This window comes from Cetorhinus maximus, unplaced genomic scaffold (genome assembly GCF_964194155.1).
Source record: "Cetorhinus maximus unplaced genomic scaffold, sCetMax3.hap1.1 HAP1_SCAFFOLD_530, whole genome shotgun sequence".
Taxonomy (NCBI): domain Eukaryota; kingdom Metazoa; phylum Chordata; class Chondrichthyes; order Lamniformes; family Cetorhinidae; genus Cetorhinus; species Cetorhinus maximus.
This window is the reverse complement of record NW_027596472.1, coordinates 68595-92216: the sequence shown is the minus strand read 5'-3', so window position 1 is coordinate 92216 and position 23622 is coordinate 68595. Positions and strand designations below refer to the sequence as shown.

Below are 23622 nucleotides of genomic sequence, written 5' to 3'. Positions count from 1 at the left end.
TATTGGCCCCTTAGGCAGAATTCTCCCCGTAGCGATGTAAAATTCCCCGATCCCTGGTCTATTCCACACCCAAAAACAGCTTCACAAAACATTGAAGGGAACTTTGACAACAGAACTTGAACTGGTCCCAATATGATGTCATCAGATCAGAATCAAAATATCTTCCCTTTTGCCCTTTAAAATGAGTAAAAGGGTCTTTCCAGTTATTTTTTGGGGGAATTTTTTTATGTCCCATCAACTAACTTCCTGAGGTTTTTTTAAGCAAAAACAGAAGGGAGGAAATTGACTTGGGGTGGTCCCAGGATGTGGCACCTTTGACTGGGCCTCTTCAGAGATTTAGGCCCCGGATTGGTTGTGGACTTAGTAGACCTTCCATGCTACGAATATTTCAGCCCGTCTATTTTAAATGATTGGATGCTTCAACTTGGGATCATGAGCTTTATAACTGCAGGCAAATGGGATACAAAAACCAAGGCGGTGTAAAGTTAAACTTACGGAATTCCCAGCCGGAGATTGGCCAATTCTGCACTTTTTGGGAATGATTTCAAAGCCTTGGGGGGAGGGTGCGGAGGAGATCCACTCGAACGGTCCCCAGGGATGAGGGACTCCAGTTCACGTGGAGAGACTGGGAGAAGCTGGGATTGTTCTCCTCAGAGCAGAGAAGGTTAAGGGGGAGATTCAGTCGAGGCGTTCAAAATCATGAGGGGGTTTGGATAGAGTCAATAAGGAGAAACTGTTTCCAGCGGCAGGAGGGTCGGTAACCAGAGGGACACAGATTGACGAGAATCGGGGAAAAGAACCAGAGGGGGAGATGAGGAGGATTTGTTTTTTTTACACAGCGAGTTGTTGTGATCTGGAAGGCGTTGCCTGAAAGGGCGGCGGAAGCAGATTCAATAGGAACTTCCAAATACTGGAAGGGGGAAAATTTGCAGGGATATGGGGGGAAAGAGCAGGGGGCAGAGTGGGGACTAATGGAACAGATTTCAAACAGCTGGCGATGGGTTGAAAAGCCTAGTTATCTGTCATGTACTATTCTATCTTCACGGTTTCTACGAACTTCCTAAATTAAAATGTTAAACTGGGGGTAGAAGTGTTCTGATTGTTGTTTAAAGCATCATATTTTCAAGATCCCTGACGGGGATGGTATTTTGCACTGTAGAGAAATACAAATCAACAGGTGCTTTCCAGGTTTGAAAAATGGGGGATATGTGAAAGGCTGGATAGATACAAGCAGTGGGATTTTCCAGTCCTGCCAGCAATGGGTATCGTCACAGGCTGGACAGGAATATTTGGTCAAAGGTCAAAAGTCTTTTGCACACTCTCCAACTTTTTGAGTCCTGCCTGCAACCTTGCCTGGTGCTGGAAGGACAGGCATATCCTGGCCAGCGTCTTTCCCAGTCCCTTAGTGTATTTGCTTCCAGTGTCTTCTACACGTTGATCAGTACTGAGGGAGTGCTGCACTGTCGGAGGGTCAGTACTGAGGGAGTGCTGCACTGTCGGAGGGTCAGTACTGAGGGCGTGCTGCACTGTCAGAGGGTCAGTACTGAGGGAGTGCTGCACGGTCAGAGGGTCAGTACTGAGGGAGTGCTGCACTGTCAGAGGGTCAGTACTGAGGGAGTGCTGCACTGTCGGAGGGTCAGTACTGAGGGAGTGCTGCGCTGTCGGAGGGTCAGTACTGAGGGAATGCTGCACTGTCGGAGGGTCAGTACTGAGGGAGTGCTGCACTGTCGGAGGGTCAGTACTGAGGGAGTGCTGCACTGTCAGAGGGTCAGTACTGAGGGAGTGCTGCACTGTCAGAGGGTCAGTACTGAGGGAGTGCTGCACTGTCGGAGGGTCAGTACTGAGGGAGTGCCGCACTGTCAGAGGGTCAGTACTGAGGGAGTGCTGCACTGTCGGAGGGTCAGTACTGAGGGAGCGCTGCACTGTCGGAGGGTCAGTACTGAGGGAGCGCTGCACTGTCGGAGGGTCAGTACTGAGGGAGTGCTGCACTGTCGGAGGGTCAGTACTGAGGGAGTGCTGCACTGTCGGAGGGTCAGTACTGAGGGAGTGCTGCACTGTCGGAGGGTCAGTACTGAGGGAGTGCTGCACTGTCGGAGGGTCAGTACTGAGGGAGTGCTGCACTGTCAGAGGGTCAGTACTGAGGGAGTGCTGCACTGTCAGAGGGTCAGTACTGAGGGAGCGCTGCACTGTCGGTGGGTCAGTACTGAGGGAGTGCTGCACTGTCAGAGGGTCAGTACTGAGGGAGTGCTGCACTGTCAGAGGGTCAGTACTGAGGGAGTGCTGCACTGTCGGAGGGTCAGTACTGAGGGAGCGCTGCACTGTCGGAGGGTCAGTACTGAGGGAGTGCTGCACTGTCGGAGGGTCAGTACTGATGGATCAATTCACTTTCAGAGGGTCAGTACTGAGGGAGTGCTGCACTGTCAGAGGGTCAGTACTGAGGGAGTGCTGCTCTGTGGGAGCGTCAGTACTGAGGGAGTGCTGCACTATGGGAGGGTCAGTACTGAGGGAGTGCTGCACTGTCGGAGGGTCAATACTGAGGGAGTGCTGCACTGTCGGAGGGTCAGTACTGAGGGAGTGCTGCACTGTCGGAGGGTCAGTACTGAGGGAGTGCTGCACTGTCAGAGGGTCAGTACTGAGGGAGTGCTGCACTGTCGGAGGGTCAGTACTGAGGGAGTGCTGCACTGTCAGAGGGTCAGTACTGAGGGAGTGCTGCACTGTCAGAGGGTCAGTACTGAGGGAGTGCTGCACTGTCGGAGGGTCAGTACTGAGGGAGTGCCGCACTGTCAGAGGGTCAGTACTGAGGGAGTGCTGCACTGTTGGAGGGTCAGTACTGAGGGAGCGCTGCACTGTCGGAGGGTCAGTACTGAGGGAGCGCTGCACTGTCGGAGGGTCAGTACTGAGGGAGTGCTGCGCTGTCGGAGGGTCAGTACTGAGGGAGTGCTGCACTGTCAGAGGGTCAGTACTGAGGGAGTGCTGCACTGTCAGAGGGTCAGTACTGAGGGAGTGCTGCACTGTCGGAGGGTCAGTACTGAGGGAGCGCTGCACTGTCGGAGGGTCAGTACTGAGGGAGTGCTGCACTGTCGGAGGGTCAGTACTGATGGATCAATTCACTTTCAGAGGGTCAGTACTGAGGGAGTGCTGCACTGTCAGAGGGTCAGTACTGAGGGAGTGCTGCTCTGTGGGAGCGTCAGTACTGAGGGAGTGCTGCACTATGGGAGGGTCAGTACTGAGGGAGTGCTGCACTGTCGGAGGGTCAATACTGAGGGAGTGCTGCACTGTCGGAGGGTCAGTACTGAGGGAGTGCTGCACTGTCGGAGGGTCAGTACTGAGGGAGTGCTGCACTGTCAGAGGGTCAGTACTGAGGGAGTGCTGCACTGTCGGAGGGTCAGTACTGAGGGAGTGCTGCACTGTCAGAGGGTCAGTACTGAGGGAGTGCTGCACTGTCAGAGGGTCAGTACTGAGGGAGTGCTGCACTGTCGGAGGGTCAGTACTGAGGGAGTGCCGCACTGTCAGAGGGTCAGTACTGAGGGAGTGCTGCACTGTTGGAGGGTCAGTACTGAGGGAGCGCTGCACTGTCGGAGGGTCAGTACTGAGGGAGCGCTGCACTGTCGGAGGGTCAGTACTGAGGGAGTGCTGCGCTATCGGAGGGTCAGTACTGAGTGAGTGCTGCACTGTCAGAGGGTCAGTACTGAGGGAGCGCTGCACTGTCGGAGGGTCAGTACTGAGGGAGCGCTGCACTGTCAGAGGGTCAGTACTGAGGGAGTGCTGCACTGTCAGAGGGTCAGTACTGAGGGAGTGCTGCACTGTCGGAGGGTCAGTACTGAGGGAGTGCCGCACTGTCAGAGGGTCAGTACTGAGGGAGTGCTGCACTGTCGGAGGGTCAGTACTGAGGGAGCGCTGCACTGTCGGAGGGTCAGTACTGAGGGAGCGCTGCACTGTCGGAGGGTCAGTACTGAGGGAGTGCTGCACTGTCGGAGGGTCAGTACTGAGGGAGTGCTGCACTGTCGGAGGGTCAGTACTGAGGGAGCGCTGCACTGTCAGAGGGTCAGTACTGAGGGAGCGCTGCACTGTCGGAGGGTCAGTACTGAGGGAGTGCTGCACTGTCGGAGGGTCAGTACTGAGGGAGTGCTGCACTGTCAGAGGGTCAGTACTGAGGGAGTGCTGCACTGTCAGAGGGTCAGTACTGAGGGAGCGCTGCACTGTCGGAAGGTCAGTACTGAGGGAGTGCTGCACTGTCGGAGGGTCAGTACTGAGGGAGCGCTGCACTGTCGGTGGGTCAGTACTGAGGGAGTGCTGCACTGTCAGAGGGTCAGTACTGAGGGAGTGCTGCACTGTCGGAGGGTCAGTACTGAGGGAGCGCTGCACTGTCGGAAGATCAGTACTGAGGGAGTGCTGCACTGTCAGAGGGTCAGTACTGAGGGAGTGCTGCTCTGTGGGAGGGTCAGTACTGAGGGAGTGCTGCACTGTCGGAGGGTCAGTACTGAGGGAGTGCTGCACTGTCGGAGGTGCCATGTTTCAGATGAGACATTAAACCGAGGCCCCCCTCTGCCCTCTCAGGTGAGTGTAAAAGATCCCATGGTCACTATTTGGAAGAAGAGCAGGGGGGGAGTTCTCCCCGGGATCCTGCGGCCAATATATATCCCTCAACCAACGTCGTAAAAAGCGTATGACCTGGGTGGTTCTCACATTGCTGTTTGTGGGAGCTTGCTGTGCACAAAGTGGCCGCAGCTTTTCTCTGCATCACAACAGCATCACAAAACTCCCATTGGTTGTGAAACGCTTTGTGTTGTCCTGAGGTGTCAAAAGGTGTGAGAGGAAGTTATTTGTTCCCTTGTGTGATAACTGTTACATGTTATTTCAGTTCAGGTCAGACAGGAGCTGGGACCTGGCGGAGCTGGGGTGGTGGGTGCAATGGAGAAGAACATTCGGTGACCGTAACCAGCAGCCAGTGCTGCGCAAGTGACTTCCTCACCTCAACAAGAATGGTTTCACTTCCTCTCGGACATATTCCAGTCTTGTTACTGGGTCTGTGTTTCACTCCAGTCAACATCTTCCTGTCAACACATAACATTCTACACCTGACCTGTCCTGGGAGTGTTTGATGGGGACGGTGTAGAGGGAGCTTTACTCTGTATCTAACCCCGTGCTGTACCTGTCCTGGGAGTGTTTGATGGGGACAGTGTAGAGGGAGCTTTACTCTGTATCTAACCCCGTGCTGTACCTGTCCTGGGAGTGTTTGATGGAGACAGTGTAGAGGGAGCTTTACTCTGTATCTAACCCCGTGCTGTACCTGTCCTGGGAGTGTTTGATGGGGACAGTGTAGAGGGAGCTTTACTCTGTATCTAACCCCGTGCTGTACCTGTCCTGGGAGTGTTTGATGGGGACAGTGTAGAGGGAGCTTTACTCTGTATCTAACCCCGTGCTGTACCTGTCCTGGGAGTGTTTGATGGGGAGAGTGTAGAGGGAGCTTTACTCTGTACCTAACCCTGTGCTGTACCTGTCCTGGAAGTGTTTGATGGGGACAGTGTAGAGGGAGCTTTACTCTGTATCTAACCCCGTGCTGTACCTGTCCTGGGTGCGTTTGATGGGGAGAGTGTAGAGGGAGCTTTACTCTGTATCTAACACCGTGCTGTACCTGCCCTGGGAGTGTTTGATGGTGACAGTGTAGAGGGAGCTTTACTCTGTATCTAACCCCGTGCTGTACCTGTCCTGGGAGTGTTTGATGGGGACAGTGTAGAGGGAGCTTTACTCTGTATCTAACCCCGTGCTGTACCTGTCCTGGGAGTGTTTGATGGAGACAGTGTAGAGGGAGCTTTACTCTGTATCTAACCCCGTGCTGTACCTGTCCTGGGAGTGTTTGATGGGGACAGTGTAGAGGGAGCTTTACTCTGTATCTAACCCCGTGCTGTACCTGTCCTGGGAGTGTTTGATGGGGACAGTGTAGAGGGAGCTTTACTCTGTATCTAACCCCGTGCTGTACCTGTCCTGGGAGTGTTTGATGGGGAGAGTGTAGAGGGAGCTTTACTCTGTACCTAACCCTGTGCTGTACCTGTCCTGGAAGTGTTTGATGGGGACAGTGTAGAGGGAGCTTTACTCTGTATCTAACCCCGTGCTGTACCTGTCCTGGGTGCGTTTGATGGGGAGAGTGTAGAGGGAGCTTTACTCTGTATCTAACACCGTGCTGTACCTGCCCTGGGAGTGTTTGATGGTGACAGTGTAGAGGGAGCTTTACTCTGTATCTAACCCCGTGCTGTACCTGTCCTGGGAGTGTTTGATGGGGACAGTGTAGAGGGAGCTTTACTCTGTATCTAACCCCGTGCTGTACCTGTCCTGGGACTGTTTGATGGGGACAGTGTAGAGAGAGCTTTACTCTGTATCTAACCCCGTGCTGTATCTGCCCTGGGAGTGTTTGATGGTGACAGTGTAGAGGGAGCTTTACTCTGTATCTAACCCCGTGCTGTACCTGTCCTGGGAGTGTTTGATGGGGACAGTGTAGAGAGAGCTTTACTCTGTATCTAACCCCGTGCTGTACCTGCCCTGGGAGTGTTTGATGGGGACAGTATAGAGGGAGCTTTACTCTGTATCTAACCCCGTGCTGTACCTGTCCTGGGAGTGTTTGATGGGGACAGTGTAGAGGGAGCTTTACTCTGTATCTAACCCCGTGCTGTACCTGTCCTGGGAGTGTTTGATGGGGACAGTGTAGAGGGAGCTTTACTCTGTACCTAACCCTGTGCTGTACCTGTCCTGGGAGTGTTTGATGGGGACAGTGTAGAGGGAGCTTTACTCTGTATTTAACCCCGTGCTGTACCTGTCCTGGGTGCGTTTGATGGGGAGAGTGTAGAGGGAGCTTTACTCTGTATCTAACACCGTGCTGTACCTGCCCTGGGAGTGTTTGATGGTGACAGTGTAGAGGGAGCTTTACTCTGTATCTAACCCCGTGCTGTACCTGTCCTGGGAGTGTTTGATGGGGACAGTGTAGAGGGAGCTTTACTCTGTATCTAACCCCGTGCTGTACCTGTCCTGGGACTGTTTGATGGGGACAGTGTAGAGAGAGCTTTACTCTGTATCTAACCCCGTGCTGTATCTGCCCTGGGAGTGTTTGATGGTGACAGTGTAGAGGGAGCTTTACTCTGTATCTAACCCCGTGCTGTACCTGTCCTGGGAGTGTTTGATGGGGACAGTGTAGAGAGAGCTTTACTCTGTATCTAACCCCGTGCTGTACCTGCCCTGGGAGTGTTTGATGGGGACAGTATAGAGGGAGCTTTACTCTGTATCTAACCCCGTGCTGTACCTGTCCTGGGAGTGTTTGATGGTGACAGTGTAGAGGGAGCTTTACTCTGTATCTAACCCCGTGCTGTACCTGTCCTGGGAGTGTTTGATGGGGACAGTGTAGAGAGAGCTTTACTCTGTATCTAACCCCGTGCTGTACCTGCCCTGGGAGTGTTTGATGGGGACAGTATAGAGGGAGCTTTACTCTATATCTAACCCCGTGCTGTACCTGCCCTGGGAGTGTTTGATGGGGAGAGTGTAGAGGGAGCTTTACTCTGTATCTAACCCCGTGCTGTACCTGTCCTGGGAGTGTTTGATGGGGAGAGTGTAGAGGGAGCTTTACTCTGTATCTAACCCCGTGCTGTACCTGTCCTGGGAGTGTTTGATGGGGACAGTGTAGAGGGAGCTTTACTCTGTATCTAAACCCGTGCTGTACCTGTCCTGGGAGTGTTTGATGGGGAGAGTGTAGAGGGAGCTTTACTCTGTATCTAACCCCGTGCTGTACCTGTCCTGGGAGTGTTTGATGGGGACAGTGTAGAGGGAGATTTACTCTGTATCTAACCCCGTGCTGTACCTGCCCTGGGAGTGTTTGATGGGGACGGTGTAGAGGGAGCTTTACTCTGTATCTAACCCCGTGCTGTACCTGTCCTGGGAGTGTTTGATGGGGACAGTGTAGAGGGAGCTTTACTCTGTTTCTGACTCCTGTAACGTTTCGGTCAAGTTGCTAACAGGAGCTCACGTTCTGCTTTAGGAGTGAGGAAACGTTCCTGGGATCTGGTTCAATAGTCCGGGCCCCATTACCTCAGCATCTGAGAGTTCGAGGAACGAAGGGGGAAGGGGTTTGCTCAGAATGTCAGCGCCCAAGACATGAATCAGCTTGAGATCCACGAGGTATGGTTTCCGTTCCTCTCAATTGTAGTTCCCCACACCACGTAAACAACAACAAATTGCATTCGTATAGCAACTTGAAATGTCCCAATGTGCTTTACAGGAGTGGTTATTCCACAGAAATCTGACACTGTGCCTCTTGCAGCATTATTAGGAGGATTTAGTCAAACCTTTTTCAAAGATGAAGGTTTTAAGGAGCATCTTAAAGATGAGAGAGAGAGAGAGAGAGAGAGAGGGGATGGAAAGGTTTAGGGAGGGAATTGCAGAGCCTCAGGGCCCCCCGGGCAGCTGAAGGCACGGCCGCCAATGGTGGAGCGATGGGAATCGGGGGATGGTCAAGAGGCCGGAATTGGAGGAGCGCAGAGATCTCGGAGGGTTGTAGGGACTGGAGGAGGTTACAGGGATAGGGAGGGTCATAGATGCTGGAGGAGGTTACAGAGATAGGGAGTGTTGTAGGGGCTGGAGGAGGTTACAGAGCTAGGGAGTGTTGTAGGGGCTGGAGGAGGTTACAGAGATAGGGAGGGTTGTAGGGGCTGGAGGAGGTTACAGAGATAGGGAGGGTTGTAGGGGCTGGAGGAGGTTACAGAGATAGGGAGGGTTGTAGGGACTGGAGGAGGTTACAGAGCTAGGGAGGGTTGTAGGGGCTGGGGAGGTTACAGAGATAGGGAGGGATGTAGGGGCTGGAGGAGGTTACAAGAATAGGGAAGGTTGTAGGGGTTGGAGGAGGTTACAGGGATAGGGAGGGTTATAGATGCTGGAGGAGGTTACAGAGATAGGGAGGGTTGTAGGGGCTGGAGGAGGTTACAGAGATAGGGAGGGTTCTAGGGGCTGGAGGAGGTTGGAGAGATAGGGAGGGATGTAGGGGCTGGAGGAGGTTACAGAGATAGGGAGGGATGTAGGGGCTGGAGGAGGTTACAAGAATGGGGAAGGTTGTAGGGGTTGGAGGAGGTTACAGAGATAGGGAGGGTTATAGATGCTGGAGGTTATAGAGGTAGGGAGGGTTGTAGGGACTGGAGGAGGTTACAGAGATAGGGAGGGTTGAAGAGGCTGGAGGAGGTTACATAGATAGGGAGGGTTGTAGGGGCTGGAGAGGGTTAAAGCGATAGGGAGGGTTGTAGTGGCTGGAGGAGGTTACACAGATAGGGAGTGTTGTAGGGGCTGGAGGAGGTTACAGAGATAGGGAGGGTTGTAGGGGCTGGAGGAGGTTACAGAGATAGGGAGGGTTATAGATGCTGGAGGAGTTTACAGAGATAGGGAGGATTGTAGGGGCTGGAGGAGGTTACAGAGATAGGGAGGGTTATAGATGCTGGAGGAGTTTACAGAGATAGGGAGGGTTGTAGGTGCTGGAGGAGGTTACAGAGATAGGGAGGGTTCTAAGGGCTGGAGGAGGTTACAAAGCTAGGGAGGGTTGTAGGGGCTGGAGGATGTTACAGAGATAGAGAGGGTTGTAGGGGCTGGAGGAGGTTACAGAGATAGGGAGGGGTGTAGGGGCTGGAGGAGGTTACAGAGATAGGGAGGGGTGAAGGGGCTGGAGGAGGTTACAGAGATAGGGAGGGTTGTAGGGGCTGGAGGAGGTTACAGAGGCAGGGAGGGGTGTAGGGGCTGGAGGAGGTTACAGAGATAGGGAGGGTTGTAGGGGCTGGAGGAGGTTACAGAGATAGGGAGGGTTGTAGGGGCTGGAGGAGGTTACAGAGATAGGGAGGGGTGTAGGGGCTGGAGGAGGTTACAGAGATAGGGAGGGGTGTAGGGGCTGGAGGAGGTTACAGAGATAGGGAGGGTTGTAGGGGATGTATTTGAAAACAAGGATGAGAATTTGAAAATGGAGGTGGTGTCGGACCGGGAGCCAGTGTGGGGTCAGCGAGTGACCGGGGGCGATGGGTGGACGGGACTCGGTGCGAGTTAGGACACGGGGGAGGGGTGGGGGGGTGGGGGGGGGGTGGGGTGGGAGGGGGGCAGCAGAGTTTTGGATGAGGTGAAGTTTACGGAGGTTGGGGGATGGGAGGACGCGCAGGAGAGCGTCGGAATGGCCGAGCGGGACGGGAACAAAGGTGCAAACTTGGATTGAGGCAGGATTTCCAATCATCAACCAACATTTCCAAAAACACTGTGCTTTTAATCTGAATGGCAAGTAACCGCGGAGATCAGACACATCCAGTGATCCAGACCTGGGGGCAGGTGAAGACCCTTAACAGTCACATGTCTGCCCGGCTTCCATTGTAGCAAACGCCTTGTCCATTCCCAATGTCGAGTGCCGGAGGCTTTGCCAACAGGGGGCAGCGTTTGCAGAAGGCACATCCTGAGGTCGAGTATGGCTCCATTGCTCGGTTCGGGCGGGTGTCTTGGCTCCATGGGTTGCTGGGTGGGGTGGGGGTGGTGGGTGGTTGGGCGGTTGGGCCGAGGCCGGAGCTGGGTAACTGTCCGTGGCCGGGTCGCCAGGTGCCGGATAATGGGCAGCCTCCCCGGTCTGGCTCCGATTGTCCTCTCTCCTCTGACCCACGACCCCCATCCCGTCACCGACGTCTTCCCCGGTGCGCGACAATCGCTGCCGGTCGCTCCCAACCGCATGTTCCGGCAGGCCGGATTGCAACCCCCACCCCACCCCCACCCCTTCACTTTCCGCCCGGACAATTTCATCAGTTACACAGCTCCTTTCCCCACCGGCCACACGCCCACACACACACCCACACACATACCCACACACCCTCACACCCACACACACACACACACACACACACACCCACACACATACCCACACACCCTCACACACACCCACACATATACCCACACATATACCCACACACATACCCACACACATACCCACACACACACCCACACACACACCCACACACATACCCACACACATACCCACACACACACCCACACACACACCCACACACATACCCACACACCCTCACACCCACACACACACACACCCACACACCCACACACATACCCACACACCCTCACACACACCCACACACATACCCACACACATACCCACACACATACCCACACACATACCCACACACACACCCACACACACACCCACACACATACCCACACACATACCCACACACCCACACACACACCCACACACATACCCACACACATACCCACACACCCACACACACACACCCACACACATTCCCACACACATACCCACACACCCACACACATACCCACACACATACCCACACACATACCCACACACACCCACACACGTACTCACACACCCACACACATACCCACCACACACCCACACACATACCCACACACACACCCACACACATACTCACACACACACCCACACACATACCCACACACATACCCACACACCCACACACATACTCACACACACACCCACACACATACCCACCACATACCCACACACATACTCACACACACACCCACACACATACCCACCACACACCCACACACATACCCACACACATACCCACACACATACTCACACACACACCCACACACATACCCACCACACACCCACACACATACCCACACACATACCCACACACATACCCACACACCCACACACACACCCACACACATACCCACACACATACCCACACACATACCCACACACCCACACACACATACCCACACACCCACCCACACACATACCCACACACCCACACACATACCCACACACCTACCCACACACATACCCACACACATACCCACACACATACCCACACACATACCCACACACATACCCACACACACACCCACACACATACCCACACACACACCCACACACACACCCACACACATACCCACACACACACCCACACACACACCCACACACACCCACACACATACCCACACACACACCCACACACACACACACACACATACCCACACACACACCCACACACATACCCACACACATACCTACACACATACCTACACACATACCCACACACACACCCACACACACACACACACACACACATACCCACACACACACCCACACACATACCCACACACATACCTACACACATACCTACACACATACCCACACACACATACCGCCAAACACCTCCTGCACCACCCCCCCCTCCCACCCCCCCCAACGCCCCGTGTGGCTACACTTACAGGGGCAAGACAGTCAGACGGGCTCCTCAACCGTGATGTCCGCGCGTGACCGCGTCTGGCCAAGAGGCAAGGGGAAGACAAGCGGAGATTTGGCACCCGCCAGTCTGTGCCCGCCCACCGCCCGCAGCGGAGGGACATTCAGAGCAGGCGGAAGAATCGAGCAGGTTTACTTCAAAGCGAGCGAGGCACCGGCTACAAGAACGCACCAGAGGACGGACGACTTGCTTGCTCCAGAATCAACCCTGATCGAGCTGGGTCCAACACCATTGGGGTACACTGAACAAAACATGAGGGAGAGAGAGAGAGTCAACCATTATCAGATAAACTTATCTATGCTGGCTCTTCATCGGAGGAATTTATCCCCACTTTCATCCTGAGGCCTCGCACATTCTCACTTACAGGTCATAATACAATTCCCTCCTGAATGACTCGAATGAATCAGCCTCCACCACACGCTCAGGCAGCGCATTCCAGATACTAACAGTGCAGCACTCCCTCAGTACTGACCCCTGACCCTCTGACAGTGCGCACCCCTCAGACCCGCGACCCCCCCCCCCCCCCCCCCCCCCCCCCCCCCCCCCCCCCCCCCCCCCCCCCCTGCCCCGCGTGCAGCACTCCCTCAGTACTGACCCTCCGACAGTGCAGCACTCCCTCAGTACTGACCCTCTGACAGTGCAGCACTCCCTCAGTACTGACCCTCCGACAGTGCAGCACTCCCTCAGTACTGACCCTCCGACAGTGCAGCACTCCCTCAGTACTGACCCTCCGACAGTGCAGCACTCCCTCAGTACTGACCCTCCGACAGTGCAGCACTCCCTCAGTACTGACCCTCCGACAGTGCAGCACTCCCTCAGCACTGACCCTCCGACAGTGCAGCACTCCCTCAGCACTGACCCTCCGACAGTGCAGCACTCCCTCAGCACTGACCCTCCGACAGTGCCGACAGTGCAGCACTCCCTCAGCACTGACCCTCCGACAGTGCAGCACTCCCTCAGCACTGACCCTCCGACAGTGCTGCACTCCCTCAGCACTGACCCTCCGATAGTGCAGCGCTCCCTCAGCACTGTCCCTCCGAAGGTGCAGTGCTCCCTCAGTACGGCAGAGGGCGGATCAGTGTTGAACTTTACATTGAATACTCGGGTGGGACTAAGCCACAGTTTTCTGCTGAATAGGCATTCTGCTTCCCACTCAGCCCCAGGCCGAACATGTGTCTCTCAATTCAAGCATTACAGGCAGGAACTTTATCTGAATCTGTTAACTGGTGCAGTTAACACATGCACGTGACATTTAAGGGAAGGAAGTGTGAAGTGTTTTGAGAGTGAAGAGATTTTTTTATGAACTTGAGGTGAATTTTAACAGGGGTTATGGAACAGAATAGACAGTGTGATTGTCTGCAATTCTAAGACAGTAGGATATTGTGATAAAAGCAAATATTGTGAAATGTCTCTTGAAAGGTCTAGTGGGTCTTTTGGCAATATTAATAGTGTCCTGGAGTCCAAGAACAATAATGTTACTGTTAAACCTTGCCAAATCACTCAACGACCCAGCTGCAGGATTGTGTCTAGTTCCGGCCACCACAGACTTTAGGAAGAATGTCAAAGGCTTTTTGAGACCGCGGGGGAGATTTACTAGAACGGTCCCCAGGGATGAGGGACTTCAGTCCATGTGGAGGGACTGGGAGAAGCCGGGATTTTTCTCCTCAGAGCAGAGAAGGTTAAGGGGGAGATTGAATCGAGGCGTTCAAAATCATGAGGGGTGTTTGGATAGAGTCAATAAGGAGAAACTGTTTCCAGCGGCAGGAGGGTCGGTAACCAGAGGGACACAGATTGAAGAGAATCAGGGAAAAGAGCCAGAGGGGGAGATGAGGAGAATTTGTTTTTTTTGGACACAGCGAGTTGTTGTGATCTGGAAGGCGCTGCCGGAAAGGGCGGTGGAAGCAGATTCAATAGGAACTTTCAAAAGGGGGGGGATTGGAGAAATACTTGAAGGGGAAAAATTTGCAAGTATATGTGGGAAAGAGTAGGGGGAGGAGGGGAAGAGTGGGGATAATTGGATAGATCTTTCAAACAGCCCGCACGATGGGCCGAATGGCCTCTTCCTGTGCTGTAAGGCCCATCCACAGTGCTGTTAGGGAGGGAGTTCCAGGATTTTGACCCAGCGACAGTGAAGGAACGGCCGATATGTTTCCAAGTCAGGATGATGGGTGGCTTGCAGGGGAACTTCCAGGTGGTGGTGTTCCCATCTATCTGCTGCCCTTGTCCTTTTAGATGGTAGTGATCCCGGGTTTGGGAGGTGTTGTCGAAGGAGCCTTGGTGAGTTGCTGCAGTTTATTTTGTAGATGGTACACACACTGCTGCTACTGTGCGTCGGTGGGGGAGGGAGTGAATGTTGAAGGTGGAAGATGGGGTTTTGATTAAGCGGGCTGCTTTGTCCTGGATGGTATCGAGCTTGTTGAGTGTTGCTGGAGCTGCATAAGGTTTGTAATGTGGGAAACACAGCAGCCAATTTGCGCACAGCAAGCTCCCACAAACAGCAATGTGACAATGACCCAGATCATCTGCTTTTAGTGTTTTAGTTGAGGGACAAATATTGGCCCCAGGACTCCGTGCTCATCTTCAAAATAGTGGCCATGGGATCTTTTACACCCACCTGAGAGGGCAGACAGGGGCCTCGGTTTAACATCTCATGTTAAATATTGTCCCTCCAACAGTGCAGAGCTCCCTCAGTACTCACCCTCCGACAGTGCAGCACTCCCTCAGTACTGACCCTACGACAGTGCAGCACTCCCTCAGTACTGACCCTCCGACAGTGCAGCACTCCCTCAGTACTGACCCTCTGACAGTGCAGCACTCCCTCAGTACTGACCCTCCGACAGTGCCGCACTCCCTCAGTACTGACCCCCCGACAGTGCAGCACTCCCTCAGTACTGACCCTCCGACAGTGCAGCACTCCCTCAGTACTGACCCTCTGACAGTGCAGCACTCCCTCAGTACTGACCCTCCGACAGTGCAGCACTCTCTCAGTACTGACCCTCCGACAGTGCAGCACTCCCTCAGTACTGACCCTCTGACAGTGCAGCACTCCCTCAGTACTGACCCTCCGACAGTGCCGCACTCCCTCAGCACTGACCCTCCGAGTGCAGCACTCCCTCAGTACTGACCCTCCGACAGTGCAGCACTCCCTCAGTACTGACCCTCCGACAGTGCCGCACTCCCTCAGTACTGACCCCCCGACAGTGCAGCACTCCCTCAGTACTGACCCCCTGACAGTGCAGCGCTCCCTCAGTACTGACCCTCCAACAGTGCAGCACTCCCTCAGTACTGACCCTCCGACAGTGCAGCACTCCCTCAGTACTGACCCTCCGACAGTGCAGCACTCCCTCAGTACTGACCCTCCGACAGTGCAGCACTCCCTCAGTACTGACCCTCCGACAGTGCAGCACTCCCTCAGTACTGACCCTCCGACAGTGCAGCACTCCCTCAATACTGACCCTCTGACAGTGCAGCACTCCCTCAGTACTGCATTGGACCTGCGTGCCTGGATTCTGGGCTCAGGTCTATCTGGTGGGGTGTCCTTCCCATAACCTTTGGAATTTGAGGATTATGGGAGCGCTGCTCACTATGGTCCTCCTGACAGGTTACCCTCCGCAACACAGCAACGTGGCAATGAAACTCTACAGTTCCTGGAGGACTCCGGCTCTCGCAGCCTCACCTGAGACCGAGTTGTTGATGTCTTCAGTTCTGTTGGTGACGATTTGACAGGTGATGCAGTCATTACTCCCGTTGACCCTAAGGACACTGGTCAGGCTGTACAGTTGATGCTCGTCTCTGACGTGTTCGGTCACCACCAGATTCTCCGGGAAGGAGCTGTTGTCAGTTCCGTTCACCCATTGCACTCCGGCCTCTGGGTAACCTCCACTGGTGGAACAGGTGAGAGTGACCACATTGTCCACTCCCCGTGTGACGTTTATCTGCGGTGTCCGATACTGGGCTGAGAGTTGGATAAAAGTCGAGTCATTAACACGTTCAAGACCCGCCGCTAAAAAAAAATCTCTCTCCTTTCCTTTTCCCCACCTTTGCTCCTGGCTTTGGAACCCATATCCCACCAGAGAACCCCCACACCGGGCTATTCGACTGCAGGGGGCATTGCAACTTACATCCCCCCCCCCTCACTTGGCAGCCGCACCCTCAATCCTTCGAGCAGTGGGCGGAGGGGGTACAGGAAGAGGAGGAGGCCATTCAGCCCTTGGCTAAAGCCACAGCTCAGCTGCCTCTTAAAATCCCCTTGACCCAACTCGGTTCCTTCATCCCCTTAGCCAGCAAAAATAAAAAGAAAATCGCAGTTTTGACATTTTTCAGTCAACTGCTTTTTGCGGGAGTGGGTGTGGGGAGAGAGTTCCAGATTTCCTCTTCCTCTTTGTGGGAAGAAGTGCTTTCCGACATCACCCCCTGAATGGCCTGACTCGAATTTTAAGGGACTCTCCCCCTACCACCCCCGCATAAACCACACCAGAAGAAATAGTTTCTCTCTATCGACCCTATCGAATCCTCATCTTAAACCCCACGATTAGGTCACCCCTTAATCTTCTAGACTCGGCGGGGGGAATACCATCCTACTCTATACAATGTCATTTTTAAAAAGTAATTCATGGGATGTGGGCGTCTCTGGCTGGGCCCAGCATTTATTGCCCATCCCTAATTGCCCCTTAAGAAGGTGGTGGTGAGCTGTCTTCTTGAGCCGCTGCAGTCCATGTGGTGTAGGTACACCCACGGCGCTGTTAGGGAGGGAGTCCCAGGATTTTGACCCGGCGACAGTGAAGGAACGGCCGATATATTTCCAAGTCGGGATGGTGAGTGGCTTGGAGGGGGACTTCCAGGTGGTGGTGTTCCCATGTGTCTGCTGCCCTTGTCCTTCTAGATGGTAGCGGTCATGGGTTTGGAAGGCGCTGTCTAAGGAGCTTTGGCGAGTTGCTGCAGTGCATCTTGTAGATGGTACACACGCTGCTGCTACTGTGCGTCGGTGGTGGAGGGAGTGAATGTTTGTGGATGGGGTGCCGATCAAGCGGGGCTGCTTTGTCCTGGATGGTGTCAAGCTTCTCAAGTGTTGTGGGAGCTGCACTCATCCAGGCAAGTGGGGAGTATTCCATCACACTCCTGACTTGTGCCTTGTAAATGGTGGACAGGCTTTGGGGGAGTCAGGAGGTGAGTTACTCACTGCAGGATTCCCAGCCTCTGACCAGCTCTTGTAGCCACAGTATTTATATGGCTAGTCCAGTTCAGTTTCTGGTCAATGGTAACCCCCCCAGGATGTTGATAGTGGGCGATTCAGTGATGGTGACGCCATTGAACATCAAGGGGCGATGGTTAGATTCTCTCTTGTTGTAATTTAACCTTAATTCAGCTCCAGTCAAAGTGAAGCAGAGGATCGATTTAAATTTCTCTTACCTATGACTTTCAGGTTATGGTGACAGTGAGAGATTTCTCTGTTACGCATTATTAGCACACAGTGGTAGGAGCCTTCGTCGTCAAGGCGAATGTCTCGCAGTTTGAGAGAGAAGTTGCCCTGTGTTAAATTGCCGATGAAGAGTGCTCGGCCAGCATAGCTGGAGTCGTGTTCGTCGCAGCCCCTTCCATCTGTGCAATAGGCTTTCATTAATACCGGACGATCACTCTCCTTTTGCCAATAAACATTCCTGACGGAGCTGCCTCGTGTGCTGCATGGAAGAACGCTCTCTCCGCCGTACCGCGCGGTGACGCCGAATTCTGAGCCTGCAAAAGGAAGAGAAGTCGGTCAACCCCTCGCGCGAAAAGAAAAACCAGAGAACGGTAGAATGGTTACAGTGCAGAAGGAGGCCATTCGGGCTAGAACAACTCGGCTCCTCCCACTATCCCCCCACCCCACCCCCCGCCGCCGCCGCCGCCTGCCTTTTCTCTTAACCCTGCAGATGTGTCGGACAACGATCCAATTCCCTTTTCAAATCCTCGATTGAATCTGCACCACCCCCCCACCCACCCACCCACACACACGCTCTCAGGCAGTGCATTCCCGATCCCAACCACTCGCTGCGTGAAAAAAACATTCTCCTCGCGTCTCTGTTGCTCCTTTTGCCAATCGCCTTAAACCTGTGTCCCCCTGTTTCTCGATCCTCCCCCCACCCCTGTAGGGAAGGCAATGGCCAAGGTGGTCCAGAGACCCAAAATAACGCCAAAGGGAGACCCGGGTTCAAATCCCACCAGGGCAGATGGTGGAACTTTGAATTCAATAAAAATCTGGAATTAAAAGTCTACTGGTGACCTTGGAATTATTGTCGATTGTTGTTAAAATCCCATCTGGTTCACTAATGTCCCTTTAGGGAAGGAAATCTGCCATCCTTACCCTGGTCTGGCCTACATGTGACTCCAGACCCCACAGCGATGTCTCGTTGACTCTTAAATGCCCTCTGAACAAGGGCAATTAGGGATGGGCAATAAATGCTGGCCTAGCCAGCGATTCCCACATCCCATGAATGAATTCTTAAAAAAAACCAATGGGGTTTTTCTTGCTATCCACTCTGTCCAGACCCCTCATCATTTTGAACACCTCTATCAAATCTCCTCTCACTTCCTCTTCTCCAAGGAGAACAGTCCCAGATTCTCCCATCTACCCATGCGACCCAAGTTCCTCAAACCTGCAACCATTCTCGTGAATGTGCACCCGCTCTAATACCTCCACTTTGTTCCTGAAGCACAGAGCCCAGAACTAGACACGATACTCCAATGACCCCGGCCCCCACTGCTCTCTGGGGAAGAGGATTCCACAGACTAACCGACCTCTGAGAGAAGAAATTCCTCCTCATCTCCGTCTTTAAATGGGAGACCCCCTTATTCTGAAACTGTGCCCCCAAGCTCTAGATTCCCCCACGAGGGAGAAACATCCTCTCAGCATTTACCCTGTCAAGCCCCCCCACTCAGAATCTTATCTGTTTCAATAAGATCACCTCTCATTCTTCTAAACTCCAATGGATACAGGGACAGCCTGCTCAACCTTTCCTCATAAGACGAACCCCCTTCATCCCAGGAATCAGCCTGGTGAACCTTCTCTGAACTGCTTCCAGTGCAAGTCTATCCCTCCTTAAGTAAGGAGACCAAAACTGTACCCGGTACGCCACGTATAGTCTCACCAATGCCCAGTACAGTTGTAGCAAGACTTCCCGACTTTTATACTCCATCCCCCTTGCAATAAAGACCAACATTCATTTGCCTTCCTAATTACTTGCCGCGCCTGCATGCTGACTTTTTGTGATTCATGTACAAGGACACCCAGATCCCTCTTTACTGTAACATTCCGCAGTCTCTCTCCATTTCAAATAACATTCTGCTTTTCCATTCTTGCTGCCAAAGTGGACAAGTCCGCATTTCCCACATTCTACTCCATCTGCCAAACTTTTGGCCGCTCACTTTACCCGATTATGTCGCTTTGTGAACTCTTTGCGCCATCCTCACAGCTTGCTTTCCTTGTTCTAGCTCTGTGTCGTTAGCATATTTGGCTACAGTGCAGCCACCCAAGCCACTGATACAGATTGTAAATAGTTGAGGCCCTAAGCACTGATCCCTGCAGCGCTCTGCCAGTTACAGCTTGCCAAACCAGGCATCATTCCAGGGACTGACTCCAACACCAAGAGAGTCCGAACTGTACACAGTACAGACAGCTGCAGCACATCAATTATATTTCTTTGGGACTGGAACCTCATGTCAGTCTGTTCTCAGTTTTGGAATCAGTGTGTGGTAGCTGAGCGGTTATGTTACCTGATCAGTAATCCTGTCACCGCGACTAATTGCCCAGCGGTATGAGTTTCAAATCTCACCATGGCGTTGGGAACTTAAGTTCAGTTAATTAATTCAATCTGGAAGACTACTGCATTATTGCAACAATCAGAAGGTTGTGGGTTCATGTCCCACTCCCGGAAACCAAGAACTGTGAATGTACTGGAAAGAGTTACAATCTGTGACTGTTGATAACTCGAAAGAGTTACAGCAATTGCAGCCTGGCCTCACCTCCGACGCTCTGATGGACGGATTTCTGACCAAACCTCAGAGCCTGGCACGGACACAGGCGCTGGTGAGGGGATGTGAGGAGTTTCACATTGGCAGCTGATTTACTTTTGCTGATCCAAAGAAAGGAACTAACCTCTTAACTGTCCTGAAGATATGCCTGCCGTAGCAATTAGCCTCTGACTGCCCTCATGACGTGTCTCACAGCAATTAGCCTCTAACAGTCCTCAAATATGCTGGTCAGCGTAATTAGTCTCTTATTGTCCTCAGGGTGTGTCAGTTCCATAACTTAGCCTCTGACTTTCCTCAGGCCGTACCTCATTGCAATTAGTCCCTAACTTTCTTCAAGGTGTGCCGGTTACAAAACTTGGTCTCTTACTGTTCTCAATAGAGTTGGTCACAGCGACTAGGCTCTAAGTGTCCTCCTGAAGATACATCTGCCACAGCGATTAGCCTCTGACTATCCTCAAGCGGAGTCTCACAGCAATTAATCTCTGACTGTCCTCAAAATGTTACAAATGGTGGAAGGAGGGTGGAGAACTGGCAGTTATACTCCCCTCTGGGTATTTCTTTCTATTGACACCCCCAGCTGCAACAACCCATTGATTGCCATTGGAAAACAGTCAAGATTTTGGACTTCCTAGAACCAGACAACACAGGAGGAGGCCATTCAGCCCATCAGGCCTGTGTCTGCTCTTTGAAAGACCTATCCAATTAGTCCAACTCTCACCCCTCTGCTCTTTCCCCCACGGTCCTGCAAATTTCTCCCCTTCAACTATTTCTCCAATTCCCCCCACTTTTGAAAGTTCCTGTTGAATCTGCTTCCACCGCCCTTTCAGGCAGCGCCTTCCAGATCACAACAACTCACTGTGTCAAAAAAAAACAAATTCTCCTCATCTCCCCCTCTGGTTCTTTTCCCGATTCTCTTCAACCTGTGTCCCTCTGGTTACCGACCCTCCATAGAGCCATAGAAAAGTTACAGCACAGAAGGAGGCCATTCGGCCCATCTTGTCCATGCCAGTCCAAGGAAACCCAGGTGCCCTTTCTAATCCCACCTTCCTACACCCGGCCCATAACCCTGCAGCTTACAGTACTTAAGGTGCAGATCCAGGTACTTTTTAAAAGAGTTTAGAGTTTCTGCCTCGACCACCAACTTGGGCAGCGAATTCCAGACACCCACTACCCTCTGTGTAAAAAAGTTCCTCCTCATGTCCCCCTACACCTTCTGCCACTTATCTTGAATCTATGTCCCCTGGTTCTAGAATTCTCCATCAAGGGAAACAATTTTATCCTGTCCACTCTATCTATTCCCCTCATAATTTTGTACACCTCAATCAAGTCACCTCTCAGCCTTCTTTGTTCTAAGGAAAATAACCCCAACCTCTCCAATCTCTCCTCGTAGCTACATTTTTCTAACCCTGGCAACATTCCTGTAAACCTCCTCTGCACTCTCTCCAGAGCTATTATGTCCTTCCTGTAATGTGGTGACCAGAACTGCAAACAATACTCCAGTTGTGGCCTCACCAGTGTTTTATACAATTCCAATTTATACCTCTGCCAATGAAGGAGAGCATTCCATATGCCTTCTTCACATCCTTGTCTACTTGAACTGCTGCCTTCAGGGACATGTGTACTTTTGGCGTTCCTGCCGCTGGAAACAGTTTCTCCTTATTTACTCCATCCAAACCCCTCATGATTTTGAACGCCTTGATTCAATCTCCCCTCTTAACCTTTTCGGCCTCTTAAGGAGAACAATCCCAGTTTCTCCAGTCCCTCCATGTAACATCCTCACTCTGAGCTGGTTGAGCTTTTTGTCAGCCATTACAAACAGGATGAGGTCAATCAAATACCCACCTTCCTCAGCACTGAGGACTGAGACACAGAGTCCGAGGAAAAATGCCTTCATTCTGAAAGAGAAGAGAAATGCTCCAATTAAAGCGCGTGTTTCGAACAGTGCATGGTTCAATTTTATGTGACACTCTCCCGCTCTGCACCTACCTGACCGCCCCCACCACCCACCCTCCCTCTCCCCCCTCTCCCCCCGCAAATCCCAAATCCTCAATCTCCCCAACCTCCTAATCTAGGATACTGCACCTTTGAACCTGTGAGTGCTCCCACTTTTTTCCAACTTGGATTTTTGCATTCTGGAGAAGCCGGTCAACTTTTCGACCTTGAAGGGCATCGCGGCGGCTGCTCTCTGGCAGCTTTGCTGGCTGAAATCTAACGCCTATACTTGCCCCGGCCCCAACCCCAACCCCAACCCCACCCACCCACCGGCACACACCCATACCCCTCTCCCCTCCCTGCCCTGCGTTCACGGGCGAGGAGAGAGGTGGGTAGCCCACCCGTGTCCCCCGTTCCTGAACCAAAGCCACTGATGCACAAGTGTGTGGGTAATGGATCAAAACAGGAACCAGCAATGAGAAGGAGAGAGAGAGGATGAGAGAAAGAGAGAGAGAGAGAGAGGGAGGGAGAAGGAGAGAGAGAGAGAGAGAGAGAGAGAAAAGAATGTTTATTTATAATTGCGGCTATCTCAAGATATCAAGTCTGCATATCAGGTACATTGAGGTTGAGCTGAACTTTAGCACAATTGGCTGGTCATATCTAGCACAGAGGAAAATGGCTGTGGTAGTCAGAGGTCAATTATTTCAGTCCCAAAAGATTGCTGCAGGCATTCCTCAGGGTAGTATCCTCAGCCCAACCAACTTCAGCTGCTTCATCAATGACATTCCTCCCATCACATGATCAGAAGCGGGGATGTTGGCTGATGATTGCATGATGTTCAGCACCATTCGCGACTCCTCAGATACTGAAGCAGCCCATGTCCAAATGCAGCAAGACCTGGACAATATCCAGGCTTGGGCTGACAAGCGGTAAGTACCATTCGCGCCACACAAGTGCCAGGCAATGACCATCTCCAACAAGAGAGAATCCAACCGTCGCCCCTTGACATTCAGTGGCATTACCATCACTGAATCCCCCACTATCAACATCCTGGGGGGGTTACCATTGACCAGAAACTGAATTGGATGAGCCATATAAATACTGTGGCTACAAGAGCAGGTCAGAGACTGGGAATCCTGCAGTGAGTAACTCACCTCCTGACTCCCCAAAGCCTGTCCACATTCTACAAGGCACAAGTCAGGAGTGTAATGGATACTCCCCACTTGCCTGGATGAGTGCAGCTCCCACAACACTCAAGAAACTCGACACCGTCCAGGACAAAGCAGCCCCGCTTGATCGGCATCACATCCACAAACATTCACTCCCTCCACCACCGACGCACAGTAGCAGCAGTGTGTGTACCATCTACCAGATGCAC

The 23622-nt window shown here is 52.8% G+C and overlaps 1 protein-coding gene across 1 annotated transcript; it reads right to left on the bottom strand.

Moving 5' to 3' along the window:
* Positions 1 to 12259: 12259 nt before the first annotated feature.
* LOC144673991 (CD276 antigen-like) lies at positions 12260 to 22482 on the bottom strand. Its single transcript, XM_078535560.1, has 4 exons — positions 22419 to 22482; positions 17715 to 18038; positions 15982 to 16260; positions 12260 to 12546 (listed from the first exon to the last, which is right to left on the bottom strand). The coding sequence occupies exons 1-4, from the start codon at positions 22480 to 22482 to the stop codon at positions 12437 to 12439; spliced, it is 777 nt and encodes a 258-aa protein (XP_078391686.1). The 3' UTR covers positions 12260 to 12436.
* Positions 22483 to 23622: the final 1140 nt, after the last annotated feature.